The sequence below is a fragment of the Strix uralensis genome, chromosome 2, assembly GCF_047716275.1.
Source record: "Strix uralensis isolate ZFMK-TIS-50842 chromosome 2, bStrUra1, whole genome shotgun sequence".
Lineage (NCBI taxonomy): Eukaryota > Metazoa > Chordata > Aves > Strigiformes > Strigidae > Strix > Strix uralensis.
This window is the reverse complement of record NC_133973.1, coordinates 5,997,467-6,021,412: the sequence shown is the minus strand read 5'-3', so window position 1 is coordinate 6,021,412 and position 23,946 is coordinate 5,997,467. Positions and strand designations below refer to the sequence as shown.

Genomic DNA, 23,946 nt, shown 5'->3' with positions numbered 1-23,946 from the left:
TTGTTTTTTTTTTTTTAAAAAAAAAAACCTGGAAGCATTAGAAATCAGAACACAGACCCTTTCTGCATTCAAAATATAACCATGGCACATTGTTCTGCTGTAACAGATGACAGAGTTAACCTGCTGGTCAGCTCTTGTTGCCTTTTTTTGTTTTTACATTTTGGTTATTTGGACTGTCAGAGGGCTAATATATCTGTTAATATAGGTTCTCTTTTAAAAATGTTTGACCATAAACTTCTCTATTTAATTAAGGAAGAAACTGGTGCTGTCATGCACCTGACCTTCAACAGATGAGAAACTTTTTTCTAGTAGGTCCTAGCTACAGAATATAAGAATCAAAACCTGAAAAGGTGAAATTGCATAGAGGCCAAACGCTTAAAACCATTTATGTAAAAGTGAAAGCCTTTAGTCCAACCCACAATGTTTTCCATCTTAATAGTGATCAAACTTGCACCAAAAAGGGCAAACCACATTTTCCACCGAATCAGTGAGAGCATAGCCAGCAGCTTGAAGGACGTAATCCTTCCCGTATTCAGCACTTGTCAGGCTGCATCTCAAGTCCTGTGCCCAGTTTTGGGCTTCCCATTACAAGGAAGATATTGACATACAGCCATGAGTTCAGCAGGGGTCCACCACGCTGGTAAGGGAGGTGGCACCCATGATGTAAGAGAAAGTCGGAGAACTGGGGGTTTTTTCAGCCTTAAGAAGAAAAGACTGAGGAGAGACCTTATTGCTGTCTGTAACTACCTGATCCAAGTGTATGGAGAAGACAGAGCCAGACACTTCTCAGAGTTGCACAGTGATCGGATGAGAGGAAAAGGACATGTCTCAGAACACGTGAAATTCTGGTTAAATATTAGGAAACACTTTTTTCCTATGTGAATGGTCAAATACTGGAGGAGGTCACTCAGAGAGGTTGCAGACGCCCTGTCCTTAGAGGTATTTGAGACTCAACTGGACACTGCCCTGACTTACTCCGTCTAACTAGACCTGTTTTGAGCAGTTTTTGGGCCTCTCTATTCCTCAAATCCTTGAAAAAAACTGAGCTTATTTGGTACTTTATCTAGTTTTTCACTGCTGTGTAAAATGGGAGACATTAACTCTGACCTGGTAAAGATTTCATTCACTGCTTATAAATATCTGCAGAAAGCATAGGAAATTATAGGAATCTTTTGAAGTTTACAATTTACTGAGAAGAAACAAAAGATATGTCTCTATTTGCATTTTCTTTCCTTGCTTGACTAATATAGTCTAGGTGATAGCATAAATTCTTACAGTGAAATCGTCTGTTCATAGGAATGAAATAAAAATCAGCAGTCACTAAACATATCCGTCTTTAGTTAGGACTTCTGTCTAGCTCCCTGTGATCACCTGGAAACTTTGAAAGCTTTTAATGAAATGAGCAGAAATACTTCCTAAAAGAAAAATACAAGCTGATGCTTGAAGTGGCTGATGAAGCAAAGTTAGAAAACTCTCATATAAAAGCAGTTATGTATGTCTGGATATATGCCAGATTTTCCACTTGGTTAAAATAGATTAGGGTTGTCCCCATAATTCATTTGACTGCAGCAGTGCATGGAAATGTAGATGATCTTTTCAGAAAACTTTGGGGAACAGTATTAGGTTCAAAAATAAAGACACTATCATTCAGAGCTGTCTCTGAAGCGTAACAGGGAAACTGTACAGTATATATGCAACAGTAATGTCACATCTTCCTTCTGGCCAACTTAAATAAACATAGGGTTACTACGATCTGCTGTAGCTAAAACTATCAACAAATTTCAATGTATCCCCACATGTGGCACATTCTCACATTTCTGTTTGGAGATTTAGCATCCACTGGTGACAAGTTCTTCAGCAAGGATAGATAAAAATCACTACATCAAAATAAAAAGATGCTGAGGTCAACTTTATCCATCACAGAAGGGTCAAAATGGAGTCCCAAAGTACTTTTAAGTCATGAAAATCCTGCCAAGGTTTAACTAGAACACCCTGAGTCATCAGATCACACATTATTCCCTTAAATTCTAGCAAACTACTCCCCAAGCAATTCTCAGTACTGGCAGCACCTCCACCTGAAATAGATTTAACTTCTACTTAGCCTCTACTATTACAGTTCAAAGCAAAGTGAAAGCAAGGACGTTACATGAGCCAGATCCTAAGAAGGGAGCAGAACTGTAAGTTGCCAAATGCTAACGTATTTCCCAATTAACTGCAGTCAGTGCTGAGAGTAGGCGATGTATCAGCACTCTGTAAAAAGCTATGAGCCAGAGCCAATGGGATGGATGTACAATATCTTATCATTTGAAAGGGGTGACCTGAATATCTTTACAAGAAGTGTGGGCCAGAGAGTATTGTTAGACCCTGAATACTCAGACTATGGTTACAATCTCAGGCAACAGCCAAACAGTGGATAAATAGTCTCTAAGAGCTCTGCCAGTCTAGCCAGGACATTTTGGAACAGAAGTAGATGAAATGCAGATGCTATTCATCACCTTTTCCAGGAACTCTCATTTAAATTTATCTCCTTACACTGAGAAAGAGAGGCTCTTTCTAGCCTGTTGTAAACTAAGCAATTTATAATTCAGCATAGTTTTAATGGCTAGAATAATTAACAGGAATCTTCTGCCCTTCTAAGGCAGTCATGAAGGAGAACTGAAACAAAAGTGGTTTTGGTTGTTGTTTTTGTTTGTTTGTTTTGGGTTTTTTTTGTTTTGTTTTGTTTTTTTAAACCTTCCTCTGCAGTTGATCAGACATGACTATCTGCCAGTTTATACACTGAATGCAGCTTCCACATGCTTTATCCTTAGCAGTCCACCAGGCTCCTTGGTAATATGAGTACAGAGTACCCATAGCTGTGGCAGTAACAACAAACAGAATGCTTTAGTGACAATTTGATAATACCTTTTGGTGTGTATGAAGCTTTTGAAATTAACGGAGTTCCACTAGTTTCTGCAAGATGTTGAAATAGACCTTCTTAGACTTATTTAGTTTATACTTAACTTGTTCTACATTATTAAAAAATAATGAGTACAAGTAAATAGAGAAATTGTAGACACGAATGTTCTGAAATCAAAGTCACAGACAGGATTATGCATTTCATTAATCTTCAAACATGTGTCATATATTTAAGATGGATCATCGTGCCTCCTACACTTCTGAGTTAAATTTGTTAACTCTTACACATTTCCTTTTGTACATAGTTTTCCTGCTCCCCAGTCCTTGGGTTTTTTTGTTGTTTTTTGGTTGTTGGGTTTTGGTTGTTTGTGGGTTTTTTAAAACATAAATCTGCCTTCAATTTGTCAATATTTTCTAGACAACGCTTACAATATTGTCCAGCTCCCAGCATGATTCCAGAAAAGCTGACAGTAAGCAGTTTTTTCTCTGATATGCAACTTTTTTATATTACACAATAAAGCCCTCACCACTTCTGGTTACATTGATTTGTTTCTTGCTTTTCTAAAAACCCGTAAATCCAGTCTTTTACACGTCAAATTTATCTTTTTCTTGCGTTATGATTTAGGATCTAAATCTACTTCATTCTGTGTCCTTCAAGATTATATAGTTTTAATAATACTAACAAAAAGAAGTCTGACCTGTAGCATATGGTTTAGCCATAGGTCCTACCCTACAGCTATTTCGATACTCTAAGTATTCACCTTCCCTCTTTATAGCTGCCCATTTATTTAGTGATAAATATTAATTTTACAGGTGCCTACATCACTCCTTTTACCTTTCTGGAGTATTTGAGTATTATAATTTTCCACTCCAAATTTTTTTTGGTGTATTCCTACATTCCTAGTTTCTCAAACATCATTGTTAATGATGGGGTAAGTTATTTCAACCAAATAACTCTGTACACCAAAATCTCCACAATGTGGCTTAAATTTTTCAATGGTTTTTCAATGTTTATTTACTCAATCTTTATCAGGAGCTATTAGCACTTTTCCAAGTTCCTCACACATTTATAGTGTAGAAGACATATTTATTCCCCTGACTTGTGCCTTGGGGAACAGTGCTACAGTGGTTAATACATGCACATGATTCTTAGCGACAGAAATTAAGTTCGGCCGCATTATGCAAGGATGTGATCCAACTTTAATTTCTATCTCTAAAAAGACACTCAAAGTAATGAGGCATGGCTACACGGCTTTTCCAGTCATCTTACACGAGAAACTTCCCATGAGAGCAAAACTAGAAAGGAGTCCTTGAGACTGAGAATACTTAAAGACAATTATAAAAGTCTTTGTGTGAACCACACATTCCAACCCAAATGCCAGGAGACATCCCCTTTAGGTGGATATTTAGGAGGGCATGATCTGCCCCAAATAGTTTTAGGTTATGCAGGATGTTGAATTTTCATTTAGGTGTTTTGAGGTGAAATTTCTGCTCTCACCATGCATTTCCACTGAAATATTAAAGAAGAATTGAGAAAAAGGTTACAGCAAACTGTGCACTTAACAGTTGGCTGAGGTAAATCTCAAGGAGAGAACTGAGACACAAATGACTGATTTTTAATCTGACTTCTCAGAAGTTCAAAGACACTATAGAATATAGATGTTCAATTGTCTTATCACTGTTGTGGCACGGAATATGTACATCAAATAAAGAAAATAGACTAGCACATGCATTGGGTGTTATAGGCAGAGATAAACATCACTGACAACCAGTTATAATGGCTCAAGTGTGTAAAAAGTTCTGGATATAAAATATTACACACACAGTGTGTAATGACTGGCAAAATATGTCTACATGAAATAAATGGATATTAAACAAGCAGAATGCTGAGAGCTGCCAACAGAACTGTATGGGTTAATAGGTGGTTTTTAGAAAGCCTTTTCAGACAAAGCCTCCAAGGTTATTGTGTTATCTCATGAATCAGTTGGTAAAATGTTTTGCCAGTGAATGTAAGGAAGTTTAAAGCTGTTGGCTTTCGCCTACCGTACCAAGATCAGTCTTAAGATCTGTTGGCAGACTTAACTTTCTTGATCCTTTAACTGAAACAACAGAAAAAGGAGAAAGGCAGTTGTTAATAAGTAAGAAAGAAAAAGGAGTGAGGGAAAACAACATGCCATCTTCTGGTTAATACCATGTTGCAATTTTGTAGCACATTTTTTTAATCAGCATACAAAGGCAGAATTACGATTTAAATATTTTCATGTACACCATTCAGCAAAATAAACATAACTGAACAAAGCAGCACTGGAAAAAGCATTACTCCAGCTCTTAGGAAGTGAATGGTGCTTTACACAGCTTTGGCTGTGTGCTGCAATATCTTACCTTGTGATGACAGGAATGATAACAAAAACAGATGAGATTAAGGCAAATATTGCAAATGCTGGTTATGCAGCATATCACAAATATTTAAACACCTGGAAACCAATTTAGTAAGAGGGTGCAATGAAATTATGAGTTCTGATGACATCATACCTCAAGATACCATTTGAAAAAGAGAGGGCATATTGTACAGGTAATGAAGACAGAACACACTGTTGTATTATTATGGAAAGGAAGACAGATTGCACAGAAACGAAATACAGCAGCTTCAGGATATAACGTAGTGTTATCTAGACATGAAAATATTGCACTCAATTTACCGAAGATTTAATTATCTGTTGTGTTCCAATTATGCAAGAAAACTATGATTTTGCTTCTGTTCAAAAATGTTTTCATTTCCTTACACATGAGCACATTTTAAAACAATGAACAACACCAGAGAACTGAAATGAAGCATGTCTTGTAGCAGTCAAAACGGCATCAAATTTATTAAAAGAATGCCTTAGGAAATCTTTTATTAATTATTCAGAAGACTTAATTTCCAATATGGTTCTTCCATTTTGCATTCATTGAGTGTTTTTTCACATTGTTTTCTGGCTTTTACCCCTTACCCATACTGTCTGTTACTAGAAGTGAACAATGAAGTATTTGTCAGCTAACTATTATACTTCTAAAAAAAGTCTCACATGGTGAGTATCACAGTGACAGGAACACTGGGACATATGAATATAAGGAACAAGTCCTTTGTAATTTCTATTTAATAAGATTTTAGGTCAGAAGGATGCCCAGAACAGCCACTTACCATTTCAATTCACAAAGCTCCTAAAAAGATATTCTGTTGCGTTCTTTTGCAGTATCATAAACTACAAAGCCTACAATGTGGCATAAGAAAATATCAGCTGGCATCTAGGTTAGATTTTTTTTTTTTTTTCTTTCTTCAGGGAAGTGTAGGGGAGCCCTTCAGGCTCTTGAGCAACATTTTGGTATCAGTAGAACCAGCATAGTACACCCGTTTCTAGCTGTCCTTTTAACTAGATGCTTTGGAATAGGTGAGGTCTCTTCAGATCAATCCAACATCAAAATATACATCACTGACACTACTACATGAAGATTCTCTAATTTGGATACCAAGTGTTAGGCTCCTGCATCCATTTTAGGCAGTCACACAAAGGGAAGCTTGATTTTCAATACAGCCTTTTAAAAATATTCCATTTATCTGGGCAGCTGTCATACACTCTTTCAGACTGTGAATGGAGGATACTGCTCCAGAAAATCAGTGCTTTGCTATAGAGAAAGAAGCATCACTCGTGGTATCATCTCCTTTAAAGGAAAGGACAACATCTGGCCCAACCAGCCCTCTGAAAAAGGATTATCAATTCCTAAGGAAGACTGTAGGACACTTTACTAACAGACTAGGATCTAGATTACGATATTTCAGAACTATAAAACCTAGCTGCATTTAACACCAAGGAGCTTCATTAGTGCTTTCATCATGGAGGCTTTGAGCTTTGCAAATTGGTTGTTTAAAACTCTTCTATTTCTAAGTTACATGTGTTTCTGTATAACAGGAATTACATGTCTTGTGTTATATGCCACAGCTGTTCCCAAATTGTGGTATATATGTATGAACTGCAAGACTACAGAAATAGCTCCCAACTATTTGCGTGCAGGCTCACACAGCATATGCAAAGTATGCACTTTCCGATTCCTCTGAAGGACTCTAAACAGGCTTGATTTGGGAGCTGCCACAGCTGCGCACAGACAAAACAGGCATGCCATACTGAGGGCTGCAATCCAAATCAGGATGCTGAAGGGACCGAGGATCAGAAAGAGAGGAGTATCCAGTTGGCTAGCTGGTTTCTGAGTAGAGGGATAGAGTAGAGGACATGGTGAGTAGGAGGCTGAAGGACAAAGTAAACACACAGCATGAGGAAATGAAGGAAGTGCAGTTGAGGAAGCCAGGAGTTACTCCTACTACCATCTCCACCACCAAATTTGGAAATTTGTGACGTGATTTTGGATGTGATTTGCTAGGATACAGCATGGACCACTGTCCATAGACCACATTTTTGAGGGTAAAAACAAAAGAAGGTTGCTTTCAAGCTTTACTGTGATTAAAGCTGTGCATATTACTTTTTTGGGGGTAAAACTAACTTTTTACTATTAAACTGTTCAGAATATAGATATTATTATGTAATTATTTTTACTATCTAAATCATGTATATTTTACTATCTCTACATTTACTGTAAAGAAGGATCATGCATGTAAACCTATCCTGCTGAGAAAGAGCTTTTGAAAACCAGTTCAATTTAAGAATGAAGTAGAATATAAAGGTTCAAGAGGCTAGCAGAGTTGTTACCACTATTTGTATTCAATGCTGGAGGCAGTCAGGAGAAATTGTGATGCCACAGTGTAAGGCAAGACAGCCCCTGCCCAAAAGAGCTTAATGTATAAACAGTCAAGTTATCCAACTGCGGGATGAGAAAGAGGCACAGGCAGAGTTAAGAGGTAAGGTCTGGCAGCTGAGCTAAGCTGAGCACCCAGGTCTGCTGACCTGACAACATCCTGTCTCATAGCTATATGGTTCCTATCAGTCTTTCAATGAAAACACGAAGGCACAACCGACAAACAAACTTGTGCTCGCGGCTATGACGTTCGGTGGTGTGTTTCCCTCAGCTATTACAGCAGGACTGTAGTCAAAGAATTTAATATTATTCAGAATGAAGGTGACTTCATACAGCTTTTTTTCAATTAGGGAGCTTCTGCTTGCATAACTTTGGAATATCAGTCCCAGTTCCCCACTGCTAAAACCTGGATTTAAGAGCCTAATATTTAGCTCCCCAATTGGACGAGGTACACAATAAGATCTCCAGGATCTCCTGGAGGTTTGGCTACTGGGGCTCAGAGCCAGTGTAGAGACAACCCTTTTCCTTTGGTGGCCTCAAGCAGAGCACCCCAGGCAGCACATTCCAGTGGGAGCTTCTTTCAAGCTGAACCTAACCCTCACTCTGCCCTGAGTTACAGCTCCTGCCACTCCTGTGCCTGGCTATGGCCCTGCTGATCTCGACCTGGGCTTACAGACCAACAGCCTCCCCTGTCCCTGCACCTGCCTGGCACTCACCAGGCTGTGCTTGGCCCTGGTCACCTTCCCCAGAGCTGCCCTGATCCCTTGCTTAGCTCCTGTCTCCCCGGTCCATAGGAGCTGCTCAGGCCCCCCGAACGCTGAGCCATGCACCATGGGCTGCATGGGGGCTACCCCTACTGCTCCTCCTGAGCCAAACACCATGGCCCAAACCCAGGTCCCCATTTCCTCCCCTCTGCCAGCTCATACTGCTCCCTGTTCCTTGCTAATCCCTACATACACATCCCTTCTCAAGCATGAATTCACCTGATCAGAAACCCCCTCATATATTAGAAAAGGTGATAAAATGCACAGTGCAGGAGCTAACCTCTCTTTAATGATTAGCCTTCTGACTAGTAAACATTCTTTTTAATTTAATATAAATAAGTAGAAATGGTTATGCTGGCAGTGTCATCGATAATCAAGTTTCAAAATAAATTACATTTTATGTTTTCCATGCACACAAGATGTTTTGAAACATTTACTTTCTTGCTTGTTTTCCATGAGAACATAATTTTCAAACCGAGTCAGATCTCCTCAGCTACTTTGCAGATACCCACGAGTTAAAAAAGAGTAACCGTTAGAAACTTAATAATATTCTTCTTGAAACAAAGCTATTTAAAAACATTTCATGTAGGAAAGTGGGAGCTTGGCATGGCATGGGCCTAATCCCAGCAGATTTAACCAGTAGAATGAATCAGGATAGCAGCACTTGGAAAGCACAGTATGTATAAAAAACTCGTAATCTTGCCATTAGGGACCTGTTCCAAAGCTTACGGGATTCAACTATGGAAATTTTTACATAGCCTTCTCTAAGCTATATAGTCTTAAAAGCATTTTGGATGTGAGCCCCCAATACGAAGGTGACTTCTTAAGAAAAAGAAGAATGCACTTTCATTTTAGAACACACATTTGATAAGTCACTCTCTTATACACAAACAGATGAAATTCTTTCCTTCTGGTCTTTGAAAGAAGTCTTAACAGTTCATTGCATCTTGCACAATAAAGTGAAATGACCTCTCAAAGATGCATTTTCTTGTGCTCACAGTGTATTGTCAACTACCTGCTTCAATAAGAAGCTGCATATGAATGGCCAAAGCAGTAAGGGACATATATATTATGCAATTATGTATATGTATTGTATTCCTAAAAGCCCCGAATAAATTTTCCTAATGAGATTATAAAAATAAAGGTAAACTTTACTGGAATGGGTACTGTTCTATAATGCTTTGATTAGTAATTAAGTCCAGCATTGGATGTAGCACCATTTACATTATGAGTGCTTACAAGGCCCCAGAGGTTTGTTTTTTTTTTTTTTTTTTTTATTTTTGGAGCTACTGAGCTCTCACATGTCATTGTAGAGTGAATGTAGTACAAAGCCCTAACTTTTAACCTCTAAATCACAAGCAACAATCTAAATGCAGTTTTGCTTTCTCCCTTGAAAGAACATGGCATGTATGAGTAAGAAAAAGGTATTTTGATGGTATTGAAAAACCCTGATCTCCACTGTTCTTTATATGATCTGAGGGTTTGTTTTAAGCCAATCAAATACCATTACATGGCATGCCATGCTGCATCACTGTTCTCACAAAACATGCTTTATATAGATAAGTGGTTTGGGGTTTTATTTTTTAAATTTTTTGTTCCACAACTTTTACCAATGTTATTCCATGTATATTGCTACATATGGAATACATTTTATTTACAGGGGAAATTGCCACCACTCAGATATTCACAAATAAGCAGAATCTTTCAAATGGCTGCTTTAACATTTTACCTTCTTGTACAGTATTGGGAATGCATCACTATAGTATTTAAATACTGATTGAATTAAGATACCAGTGTTTAAGGAAGATTATTCCTCTCCTCTACCTACCATTCCTAAAATTCAAGGTTGGTATTTCTTCACTTGCTGCTATGCCCTGTGTGGCACTGTGAATTTCAGAAAAAAATTAATTGAATGGTTTAATTTCATGTTCTTGTCTGAAAGGCCTTCAGAATGGGAATCTGATTTTTCAGTTACATTGTTTGCAAAGCCATGCTTTGGTACATAGTAAAGGAGAAGCACCTGAAAAGACAGTCTTCTGAAACAAATTTAAAATATTGCTTAATATTCTAAAGAAGAAGTTGGATTTGTACTGAATTAGAAAACTAGCCGTGCATATAAAATAAGGAGTATTCACACTGAGTCTCTTGCTTAGTGCTCCAACACTCATATCAGTGATAGAACACAAATGCCTAATTCTGACTTGGGGTAGGGGAGAAGAGAAACAACAAAGCTGAATTACTGAGTTGACACAGGCTGACTCTGCAGAACCTTAATCAGAGGTTAAAGCATTGACAAGCAGTAGTATGTTACAGGCAAAATACATTTTTCAGGGAAACAGAGATGGTTCAGATAGGCTAAGCGATGTTGAGGATCAAACCAAGAGATGAGGAGGAGGCAGACCATTTTTCAAGTTCTCCAAGAAGCCTTTATCAACACTGTTCTTATGGGCCTGGTTGGAATGGAAATCTAAGTTACTAATGTCTCTCTTAGATGTAAAGCTGTTTGTACCTACACAGGCAGTTAGGGTGCTGGAGGGATTCTTCCTAGGCATTGCCTTGGAGTCTCAAAGTATGAACTGGAGCACATCAATGTTGTTACTCAAATCATTCCCCTTCTGATGGAACTGAGGATGAAGCCGCTCACCAGCGTGCCATCGTGTGTGTAATATTTGTCATGTAGACTAATGTCCTCCAGCAGTTTGCACTTTGTGTATGCATTGTGCATACTCAGGGCCAGTAACTGGCATGAACTTCACTGCCAGGTGAAGAACTGATGTTGATGTGGTCTGGCAACCATAATGAATTGCAGCAAATCAAACTCCGTTCCTTCTGTCTTTGCAACCTCATCAGTTGGTGATGTAATCATACCCAGTAGGAACTTTGTTGGGCAGCAACTTGAATCACTCGACTCAGCGGCCAAGTGTTCTTTCTGCTTCTGCTAAATTTGTGAAGGATAAAGTCTTGACCTATCTTCTGTGGAGGAATGTGGTCACTGGTTTTAAAACACAGATCTCACAGGACTCTGCAGAGTACAGCACACTTCCATTACAGGGCTTGTGTGCCATGAACTTTAAACAGATCAAAGGCAAGACTGGAAGCAGAAAGATCCTGCCTGACGAATCCATAATTATGCAGATCAATTAGTTGTGTTCTAAGAGAAAGAAACGTTAGCCAGTGCAAAGGCTGATGTAGCTGTGAGGCTGTGCTGATAAGCACAAGCTAGTTCTGCTCCCAAGTTCTTGGAGGTCGCAATTTTGAGGTCAGTTACTCTAGATGATTAGACTTGATTTTGCCCAGTTTCAGAGCAGGTATGCCAAAGCAAAATTATTTTAATTTTAAAATTAATTTAAAATGATTTTTTTTTTATTAAAAAATTAGTTTCAGTCACAGTATAATTAACTTCTAGTTTAAAAAGCAGTTAATTCTAATAATAGTTACTGCCTACAAAACTGCACCCAATTTCGCATTTTAAAGATTCAAATATAGCTTGAAAAACAACACAGAAGGGCTAAAATAGGAAACATTCATAGATGTGCCATGTTTTCCCTGATGAATTATCTCCGAAATATAAAAGGAGAATAAATTTTGGAGCAAACAATCTTAATAGATATAGATCTAGCAATCTAGCTAGATATAGATCTAACAATAGATATAGATCTTACAATCTAGAATAGATATTTTTGATCAGTAGCAGAATGAAAAAATGAAGTTAACTGCAGAAAAAATAAGGTGCTATAGGAGTCACTCATCATAAAACTAAGCATATGCACAGCGGTCTCTTAGTTTTCAGAAAAAGAAAAAGAGAGTTTGTAGCTCATTTCTGGAGAAAAGATTGAAAAGATGAATCCCAGTGAGCCACAGAATAAATAGTCTAATTATACTGAGTTATCAAATGCTTGATTTTAAAGCCCATGTCATGTGTTTCTGAGACCCAGTTCAAGAGTTCCTTGTGTTATACCAATATTATTATAGCCTATTTCACTTTGATGTCTACAGAATTTGGGTTGCAAATAATACAAGGAAATACATATTTCAAACCAGATATTTTGTTTTAGTTCTTGATGTGTCAGGGAAACACTTTTATTAATTTCAGATTTTTGTAAACCACTAATTATTGGCCTCCATTCAAGATTAATGTGTTCTGTTATAATAAAGTAAAATATGTGAAATAATAACAGAAGATTTGAATAGCACATTTGTGGGAATTTGTTACCATAACTAAAGAAAATAAGAGTATTTATCGATACTTACCAAACCACAAGGAAAAGAAGTGTGATATGCATACCACAAGCAAAATGAATGTATCACAGCTACACCTCCTTATTTTCCATCACATTTAAAAGTCAGTTACTAGAAAAGAGCTCTAAGCAATGATCTTTAAGACAGTGAACTAACATTAAAGAGATCAATGCAGACTTGATACTTGCAGAAAAAGTCTAGGCATGAGATGAACCCCATCTTCTGAGGGACTATGGGTAAAATGGGAAACATTTACAAATTTTTAAATGGCCAAGATTTCACTGCTGGGTCAAAGTGGTTGATAAATGAAAATTTTTATTTGAGGTTATGCTTCCATTGTATATTATGTAACTTAGGCACCAGTGGGTTCTAATGGTTAAAATTTACCATCTCCATATTGCTGTTTTTCAAATAATTTCTCTACATGCACATATGCATAATATATATATAAAAAAATAAGGACTCTCTACTGAAAAAAAAGAGTCAGAAAGCCTTTTAAGAAAACAGAAACAAGCCTCTAATAAGAGGCTATAGGAATATACCTGCACAATGTTGTTAATTCAAATGCTTTTCTACTCTTCACCTCAAGATGCACCATGTACATTTAATTTTTCTTTAAGTAAACAGACTTAGGATTTTATTGTGCTATGTAATAAGCACTTCTCCAGTAATTTCTTCTCTTTGGAACTGTGACTATGCACTTCACTTCTTAGGGATTAATGAAACACAGTGATGCATGACATGAATGGCTTATACAGACTGCAGGAAGAGAAGCCAATCACCTTTACCTGAAGTGGGAGACTTGCAACGCTCTAGCTCCAGGGAAACTGGACTGTCACTGAGTTCAGTCAGGCCTGAAAAAATGGAGTTAAAAAGTTAAGTTACAATCCAACAGGGCATGCTTCAACTTTCTTGGTTGATGATATTCTGCACTTTAAAGTCAATTTGGAGAACGGAACGGTGTGAAATGCGAGGGAAATATCTATTTCAGATAACTGCAGTTATCAGGCTGTCACTACAGAAATTTAGGTCTGGTTTAAAAAAAAAAAAAAAAAAAAATCACACCTCTTGTTAACTCAGATTTGTTTTTTGAGTGCCTCAGGGTAGACAAAGAGTGACTGTACCTAACAAGAAAAAACAAGTAAATATACTTTAAAATTTATATGTCTGTGATATGAACAAAACTCATTCATTCCTGTCAAACTGATGTGGAAACAACTCTGTGCTTTCAACTGCTGCAAAATGCAGGGAGAAAGGGGGAGAAGATAAAAAAAAGAAAAAAAAGACAGTACTGGTTAAATAAGAAAGTGAATACAAAAATATCACAACTATACAATATTAGGAACTTTTATATGACTTCACACAAGATAGCTCATTTTAAGTGACTCGGAGGCAATGATAATGCTGTCTGGATATAATGCAATTTTTGGACATGATACTTTTATATATTGTTTATAAATTTGTCAGGAACTCATTTGTAGCAATCTACCATAGAAGACAGAAACAAGCAATCTTAGTTCATACTGCTTAAGCTTGTTTCTGCGATCAAACTAAGATCTATCTTTGGCACAGGTTGCATGTACAAGTTTAAACATGCCTTTTGGCATGCTGGGGAGAGAAAGTCTGAGCTCATGCCATCCTTTACTCAACAACACTTATTCAACTTCACTGTTGAGTGGGTGAACTGGGCATGGCCATACCTATTCAGATGAACCCTCTGTATGTATCCCATGGTGCCCTATGGCTTATATCAAGTGGTTCACACTTGTTTTATGGAGCTCTGACACTTCATGCCATAGGCTACCTGGGACTGGCAGACAGCCTAGCACCAGACATCCATCTGCTAGCAATGTGGACTCACAGCACGCGGGTCTTCGAGCCTAGTGAACATTAGCCCACATTCAGACGTGCGTTATTGTCATACGGATACTGTGTTTACACACACTCTGCATATGTTGTATTCAAACATCCTATCACAACCTTTCAATATGCTTTAATCTGACACCGTGCCTCCTGCAACATGATGTGTTTTAATTTTTATGGCTTCTGGACCCTCAGGCTCAGATATCCTCATGTCTAAAGTTCATATAGACTCTTGTTTTTAAAACATTTTGCTACTATTTGGTCACCAATGCTGTTCTCTTTGCATTAAAAACAGTGGGATCTTAATGTAGATTACAATTTTAATTCTATTACACTGTAATTTTGAACTGCTCTGAGAAATGGGGAGAATCCAGAGTCCCAACAAGCAGAATAAAAAGCTCCTACCACTAATGAAGTTGCATGAGTGCTAGAATAACCTTGAGAGTGCTTTGGAAAAACATCAGTATTGATTTGACCTGGAATAATTTTTATGCGTTACGTTGAATCCATTAAACGTTGTCTTTTGTTTCCCTTTGAGATAAGAAAGGGAGCTCTCAAGCTTTTATTTGTACTACTGCTTATTTTCTACTGTCATTTCCTTTTTAAGTAACCCAAGTTAAATCTTTTCAATAATTTATCATTTATTTCCACGCAACTCAGCTTTCCTTGAATGTTTGAGAGACTACAACAGCTACTGAAGTTAAATTACAAAAATATTTCTCTTTTCATTTTGAAGTTCTGTAGGCCCGATCTGTGCCACAAGATATTCCAGCTATTTTTAGCCAAAAAGCCCCACGTCAGCAAATTTTGAGTCCAAGTAGAGCAAGAAGAACATAGCAGCAAAACAAAAGGCAAATAACAGAGTGGCAATGTAAAAAACCACCTGTGAGAAGATGCACCCATTGACATTATAAAGAAATTGGCTTTGATTTGAACAAATTATAAATGTGAAAATAATGCAAGATGTAAATATATCACACAAGGCATTAAAGCACTTTTAAAGGCATGGATACCTTTCAAAGTTTACTTTGATTCCCATTTCCTCTTTATTAAAGAATCAAAAAATATACTGACTAGCATGGAGTAACAACTTTTATGAACTCATAATTGAAGCTAAAATTATTTTTGAAATTTAAAATTTCTATCTCTATGATTAAATGATTCAGACGGATCATTTACTTAAAAGCACCCAAAGCCATTGCATTTTTGCATAAAATAAATGAATTATAAATAAATTATCATAAATATTCACAAGCCAATAAGTAAACCCAGTGTTATCTTATTCCATCATCTTCAGACTGAATTACCATACTATGTTTTCTTTATGCTTAAATATGATGCATTCTTTGGAAATGGCAGTTCAGAATATAGCTGTTGACTTAAAACTCAACCTATATTAGCTTCTGCTGTGTTGTCAGGTGTGATTTAAAGTGTCAATTACTGATATATAATGACTCATAACACAGAGTTTTCTGTGTCCTCCTGTCAGACCAAGGTTACTTTTGCTCATATCCTCTCAAGGGACTGACCCGAAGGAGGTACAAGGACTTCCCACTGAAAAGTCTTCATTCTGAAAATTATTTTCCAACGGATCAACATACTTTGAACTTGCTGACTTTTTGGATGCTTCATAAAGACTATTTATTTTCTTGTTTTACCAACAGATGGTATGAATTTCTAGTAGGAGATGCAAATTGTTTTTGAAAGTTAGTATTTTTATACTCTGCTGCAAACACTATCTCTCTAGATGCAGAAAATGTACTTGTTTTAATATTTGAATATATGTTAACAACACAGTTCTGCACTACTGCACAGAGAGTTTATTTTATTTGGCTTGGAGCATATTCTTGCTACAAAGGAAGGTGGCTGCCAACAGATGTTATAGCAAATGGAACAGGTCATCAACACCAGAAAGCTAGCTCCAGCTCTGCACTTACCCTCATCTTAGCCTTTTATTTTCCACAGATTACTTCCCCTGATAGGACAATTATTTCAGTCTCTCCCATTATGTATGCCTAGAACTGATCAAATTTCTCCTAATTTCTTCCCTTCTTGCTTCTCCCTTCCCACTTTCACCTCTCAAACCACAGAATGTGCTTTCTTAATGCTCTAAGTCCAGTCTAGACACTTTTGAGTCTAGCTTACACATGTATACGTTACTTTTATCAAGCTCTCTATAGATTTATTGGCTAAGATTCAAAACAATTATTCCACTGCTGTGCTTTGTATATTGGATGTCCTTGACATTGCTCATTCTGTCTTTCCTTTGCAAAGCCTCTCTTCTCCAACACATTGCTTCTTTTCTCTGTTGTTTTTTTTTTCCCCCCCCTCTTCAGTTTCAAGGACTGAAACATCAAGACTTCCTTTATCTCTCTGTCCCAGTATTTAAGGAGATTCTCTCCTATAAACAGGGCAATAAATATATTTTTTTACCCTAATAATTCATAAATACACACCTCTAACTTTGATTCCTTCCATCCAAGTTAGAGCAGCAATCCTGTCTTTCTAAAATTTACTCGCAAGTGTCCAGACATGAACTTAACATGCCAAGATGAACTCTGTTTTTTTGTGCTGAAGTCTTCTCTTCACTACTTCAACACAGCTATCAGCCCTGCTGCCTTCCCTGATACTCTAATCCATAATACTTGTTTCATCCTTGGAACATCACACTTTAACACTCATATTCAGGCTGGATACTAAACTAGACTGTTTCTTCCTGCAAATCACCTCCAAAATGACTGACAAAAGTCTTAAGTATCTTGCTCATTGATAATCTCTTCTTTGGCTTCAATGTCTGCAAGTCTTATTCTCTCAAACTGATCCTCATGAAATTATCTTCCTTTTTCATTTCTTAATTGAATCAACTCCTGATATGACTTCCCATTAACTTCCATTTTCATTTATATAACCCTCAAAACTTTAGATCCAATGCTTATCATGACTGGTCCTGCTTTGCCTTAATAATATCAGCTTCAACTGCATAATTTCGCAAAATAACTTTTTTTTTCCCCATCATCATCCCTTACGAGAAGAGATAAATTGTAAGCAAAATCCTAAATCCATTCTCAATACCACTCACCCATATCTCAAGTAAGACATATAACAAAGCATAACTTGAGAATGACTTAACAAGATATTTTGAAGCCTATGACACATTCTTGCTCTGTTCTTTATCTTATTGCCTGGTACATCTTTCAGATAGATCACAGAGTACATACTCCTGTATAAGTATCGAATTGCAAAAGCAACAGCCAAATAATTTTTGAGGAAAGAAATGAAGCTGTTAATGATCTTGCCTAAGAGTCCGACTCATATTTTTCAGTTATGATGTATACAGAAAGATTTTGTGGACTTTCCAATTTCGGGGTTGAAGATGACAAGAAGATAATACATTTTCAGCCCATGAAAAACTTTGGTCTGTGTTTGTCATTTTGAAGGAAAATGTTGGTCATTTTTGGTCTTAGAACTTACTAATTTTTTACCAGGGGAAAACCCTCAAACCTTTGACTGCTGTCTGTCTGTCAGGTTCCCTGTTACAGACTTGAAATTAGCAAGACCAGACTAACAAACTTCAAGACGTTATAAACCAAACTTTTACGGACTGCTGGACTTGTAACTGGATTAGTCTTTTAACTAAACAGGCCAACTTTTATGAAATATTATGAAATAAAAGCATAGAAATCAGTTGTTGAGTAATCACTTCAGAGACAGCATAGTTTCTTGTGTGAGTGTACAAATGTATTTTAATAGCTACATAACTCTGTATTTATGCGAGATGATAAAACTGCTACCCCTTTAGCTTGCCTATACTGAGTATTTAATGTAAAATTGCCTATCCAGTTGTTCAGTGAAAACTACTTTTAAAAGAGATGAATAAGAGGCATCCTGGAGACCTAATTACATATAAGCACTGCAGTTAATTAAGAAACTTACAGCTCATCTGTTGAACAGTCATTTTTGCAAAATTAATTATAGCTTTGTTAATCGCATTCTGCAGTGATGAATACTAATATTTAAATTACATATCACTATAATTCAAAATTTAAAGATATTAAAAACATTAATTTTCATAGCTCTCTTTGATGTATGTATTTTTATACCCACTTTACATTCCCCATTAAAGATCAGAGGCATGGGATGGTTCCCCAAAGCCAAATATTCAAGTATCAAACCAAGATTAAAATTTTAAATTTCACAGTACCCAATCCAATTGGTCCTCTTTTAAGCCACATTGCTCTTCTGAAAATATGAAAGAATTAATTAATAACTACAACCAGGCAGTGCCATTGCAAAACAAGAAATGCTTCATGTAAGTAGATGTACACCAAAATGAATATAAAAACCAAAGAAAGATACTGTCATCAGGAACATAACGTTGTTAAAAAAAACATTTCTAAGGCCCAGTCCGCCCCATATAAGTCACTGATGTTTTCTCATTGACTCTTTTGGAAGAAGAAAACAGATTTGAAATATCTGCATAATAAAGATAATTGTCAAAATTAAGCATGGTTGACATCACAAAATATAATAAGTTTGCATGCATGCTGAATGTGTTTAAGAAAAACACATTACAAAGCACAAACACATGGGTTTATGTCAGGCATAGTCCATTCATGATAAAGCTATTTGCCTAACCTTTATAGAACTTACTCTGATAGGAAGTACGGATCCGTTTCGTTAAATCTGGATAAAAGTTAGACAGGCCACGCATGCAAAAGTTGTCTTTGGAACATGCCAGTACACCAGCATCAGCAGCAGGCAGAGGAAAGAGAGAAAAAACAGTCTAAAGTGAAAGGAAGTGATATCATAACCAGCATCTAGAACAGCCAAGGTGAAGAAATTTCAGCAGATGCTTACCTTCCAATCGGGAGATATAACAAGAAAAATAATCAGAGAAGTAAAGGATGTGGGATGGATGGTGAGAAAGCAGCTGAGGCTTTTTTTAGATGCACAGTTTCTATGAGCAATTGTGTGTTTCTTCTTAGCGGTCACTTATCCCCGGTGGGCTCCATTCTAACAGCGCTGCATAACTGGAACATTGCCTTAAAGGACTGGCCAAGACTGATACAGAGAAACCCTTTGTGTGGTACAGTGCTGATGAGAGCTATTTCTACATCACCTACCCTCCACCTTTTGTACAGGACTCTGCAGCATGTTGCTTAGGGCTAGCTGCTTAAATTACTTTGGGAGCTGCTGTGAGACTGGCTGAACCAGACAGAGAAGCTGAAGGTAGCTTAAAGCTGCTTGTCTCTTCTCTCCTCAGCTGTGACAAATTTACATCTTTAACACTTGGCACAGATGAGAACTAAGCTTGCCATGATTAAATGCCTAGAAAGTGAGATAAATGGTCTTTCAGGAATGGAAGTAGGCTTGAAGGCTTACATTTTATTCTCTAAATTTTACTTTCTGTTTGGAGTACAAACATATTCCCAGTTAAAAAATATTCCATTGACTCTATGGAAGTAGGCTTGAAGGCTTACATTTTATTCTCTAAATTTTACTTTCTGTTTGGAGTACAAACATATTCCCAGTTAAAAAAATTTTCCATCGACTCTATGGAGAAATAGGATTTGATGATTTAGTGCAGGGTCTGCTGATGAAAATGCTGATGTCATAAACCCATTATAATCTACTGCTTTTATAATTTTATGGTTAGATTTTAAATTCAACATTTTCAAACAGATTTTTAAATCTAATTCTAAAACTTCACAGCTATGTAAAACACATTTCATAATTGTGTCTGACTCTAGTATGTTACTATGGAATATGTAGAGTAAAAAGATTTGAAACATAGAAGATCTGACTTTTTTATCATACAAGTAAATTTTTTAGATAACCAAAAATGTATGGTAAAATTGCATTGATGGACTAATATTTCTAACACACAATGCATAATAATAGCTATGACTTTCAAATGTGATCCTCTTGGCATCAAATTTTAAAATGGGGTGCAGATAGATTTAGTAAATTAATATCAAGAGCTTCAATTCACTAACAAAGTGGCTAATTTGAGCTACTTGTGCTACCTACATAACGTCTCTGAGGTGTTACACTTCTCCGAACACAACTGCCTATTCAAATACCAATGAATAGCACTTGGCAGAAGATACACTTAAGTTTAAATTGAAGTCTTACCTATTAGTATGAACTTGTTGAAACCAGAAAGAAAATAGCATACAGACTACACTTCAAGTGACTGCCAGAGAAACAATTTACTGCTCTGCTCATTAAGATTTTTTACAGACTCAGCTAAGGGAATTACTTGCTGACCTCCATCCCAAAAGAATAAACTTCATAAAACATTTTGTTTCTGAGAAAGTGTCGGTACCTAAAGCATAGCAGGTTTCTTCTGTCAAGTTATAGAAACTCCATTGGCCGGCAAATCATCATGCATCTCAAAAGCACTATAAAAAGCCACAGGCAAAAAACCAAAGAACATATCAGGCTCATAACCACAATAATTTATTTCCTACCTGCAGCAAACTGCTTGCTTTTGCGAGGTGAACGGGGCTGACGCTGGTATGGATCACTTGATCCATATAGGTCAAGAGTTCCCATGCTCAGCAGTACTGTCTTCTGCATAAAGTCCACAACAGCCAAACCATTGCAGTTTCCAAATGCCACTCTGAGAAAATAAACGTTCCTCAAAGGTATTAGTAATATGTAATTAAGTGGTGCAAGCAATAATAATTATTTATTATTACGAATTCTGCACATTTTCTTCAGAAACTACTCAAAGCTTACATTTTGTAATTCTTATAGATTTGTAATCCTGAATTTATAAAATTGTTCCCTGAAACACAGTAATTGACTAACCAGAAAGCAGACTTCCCACTTTAATTTAACTTTCTGTGTCAAATGCATTGCAATAATGTCTAAATGTTGCTTTACTGGACAATATAATTCTAGTAATAACGATGTAAATTAAGCCTGCAAATCTGGAGGTAGATCTTAAAAAATGGCTATACGTATATATAAAATACAATTAAAATGTAAATACGAATACATGTATAGATAATTATTTTAATCTAAAGATAAATAATAAATGAAATATATTAAGCTGTATTGTGGAGATACCCAAATCTGAAAGGTATTTGTAAAATCTCCTTCCAATTCTGCTTGGCTACAGTATAGATTCCTGCTAAAACAGTCCCTACTGCTCTGACATGCTTCTACAAATTGCATTTTGATGGTGGTTTAAAGGGAAAAGGAAGAAAACAAAAAGACACTAAACATGTCTATATGTAAGACCTGGGAGAAAGTCCAAAGCTAACCACAGCATATGGAAACCCCTATATCTCAGCAGCTAATATCTTTGCTTCGTATTCTCACTAACGTATTAAACCTATTTGAGATTTAATATTAAAATAGACTAGCAAAATTGACTCATTTCTTTCTGATTTAAATAATGGCAAATAAATTCACAGGGCATATGACTATTGAAAGGATTCATATGCCAAACTCTTGACACTGCATTGCTGGAGACTTGATTTAAGCAGAAATATTATATACTGACAATTATTCTACAGAAGCCTCTCATTTTCTATCAGATTGCAATTTTAACTTCCAGATAGAAAGGATTGCAGGTACAGCCACAAAGAAACTCAAAATTCCAAACCAGGCTCAATCAGATCAGGAATAATTTGTCATCAAGTTCTGTCATTTTATGTAAAAACTGATTAGGGTGGTCAGTTCAAAGCCCTGCAGAATATTTAACCACTGAGTTCACATTAAAAGTGAGCTGTGCACTCACCTCTACCTGACTGTTCTTAATATAGCTCCACAATATCTTAACGGAGATATATGAATTTGTGTGTGGAAAACCAATAAGGAAAGAAAGAAGTAATGAGATGGAGGAAGGGGAAGCAGGGTAGATAAAACATTTTCCTCTGTTGTACCTTTTCTTCCTCTTCTTGCATTATAAAAAAGAGGTTTTGATATAGCAAATAGAAAAAGTAAAGGGTGAAAATGGGGTGAGTTTTTATTATTTGTCAAACTGGAAATTAAGGACCATCTACAGAACTAGCTCAGATTCTACTGGTTGTTACTACACCATGTTTTCTACCCTTGACTGAACACTGACTTTAGTACAGCATCTATGGAAATACTGTGAACATACTCTCTTTTTCCCTCACTGACTCTTCACTGATCTTTAGCTTAAGCAGCTACTAATATACACCAGGTTAAAGTGTGTACCAGGTTAAAGTGTGTACAAATACACTTTTATTTGGCAATATTTTGTGTTTATGTGGAAAGATCATAAGGTGCACTGAGGAATAAAATCCATGTTTTATGAACGTAGAGCAGTATCTGTTTCAGAAATTACCAAAGCCTTTTATGCTTAATAGAAGAACAAAATAATTTTTAGAGAGTTTTCCTGGGACAAAAAGGAACTCTATCTGTTGCATTTGCCAGAAAACCATTCTGTGCAAAGATTTATATGTCTTCATGTTTCTTGACGCAAATTGACTGACAAAGAATAATAAAAAACTATTTTGCTATTTGTTTTCGGCATTTTTGTATTTTCTTTAAAGCATATGTTAATAGGCATTGTCAGAGAACGGACATTGAAGTAAAAAAGATTACTAGTGTAAAGTGTGACAGCAATTCCTGTGTTCCTAAGTTGCTATGTTCTAGGTGGAGAAGAAAAATAAAGGAATAAAACTGATGAGTGTCAATCTCATCTGTTATTACTTCAGGGAACAAAAATTAGAGCCATCTGCATTTTGAAAATTATTAACCTAAGATTTATTAATTTTGGAAAACATGAGTCACAAGAAGAGCTGGTGATCATTCACTCTGTGGTCAGCAAATTAACAAAACAGATCATTGCTTCCTGGTCTGCATTTTTCTAAACTTCTCTAAGTTCACACACAAGCATGGATATAATATTTCTTCTAACTAAAAAGATTACCAAGAAAAATCAGAAACTGCTCATTGATATTATGACACTGTTGAGGAATGATAAGAAAATCTAGACAGATATTGCTATTAACAAGGCTTCAGATAAATTGCTAACATCCCAGACTTTGTGAAATCAAATACAAAATAAGCATAATGAATTTCTCAGTTTTGAGTGATGAATAGAATTAGTTGCTAGATGTTCTATTCTGTGGACACCTTTCACAGAAGTGTCATAAAATCCTCATAGGACTTTCTTGACAATTAATATGTAAATTGGCTAAAAATTTTTATCACATGAGCTGGTAATAAATTTTCAGAGACTGCTTTCAGTCCACAGAACATACTTTAAAACAAAGTTATTATTTGTGTTTAAACTTGTTAACTGATCTTCAGTTGTAACTAAAGCATTTTGTAAATTTTTCTTTCCTACTTTCATACCATAAAGAAGGTTTTGATGATTCATTTCAGCAGAAATAAATAGGTGTTAATACTG

The 23,946-nt window shown here is 36.4% G+C and overlaps 1 protein-coding gene across 2 annotated transcripts in view; it reads right to left on the bottom strand.

Annotated features, from left to right (window-relative positions):
• STXBP5L (syntaxin binding protein 5L) overlaps positions 1 to 23,946 on the bottom strand; it is a 219,599-nt gene that overhangs the window by 35,173 nt on the left and 160,480 nt on the right. Inside the window, exons 18-20 of one of the 2 annotated variants that reach the window (XM_074853538.1) lie at positions 21,023 to 21,174; positions 19,200 to 19,271; positions 13,475 to 13,540 (exon numbers count right to left, since the gene is read on the bottom strand). In XM_074853538.1, coding sequence (XP_074709639.1) covers positions 13,475 to 13,540; positions 19,200 to 19,271; positions 21,023 to 21,174 — 290 coding nt within the window. The remainder of the gene's footprint in view (positions 1 to 13,474; positions 13,541 to 19,199; positions 19,272 to 21,022; positions 21,175 to 23,946) is intronic. The other variant, XM_074853547.1, reaches the window with a different exon arrangement.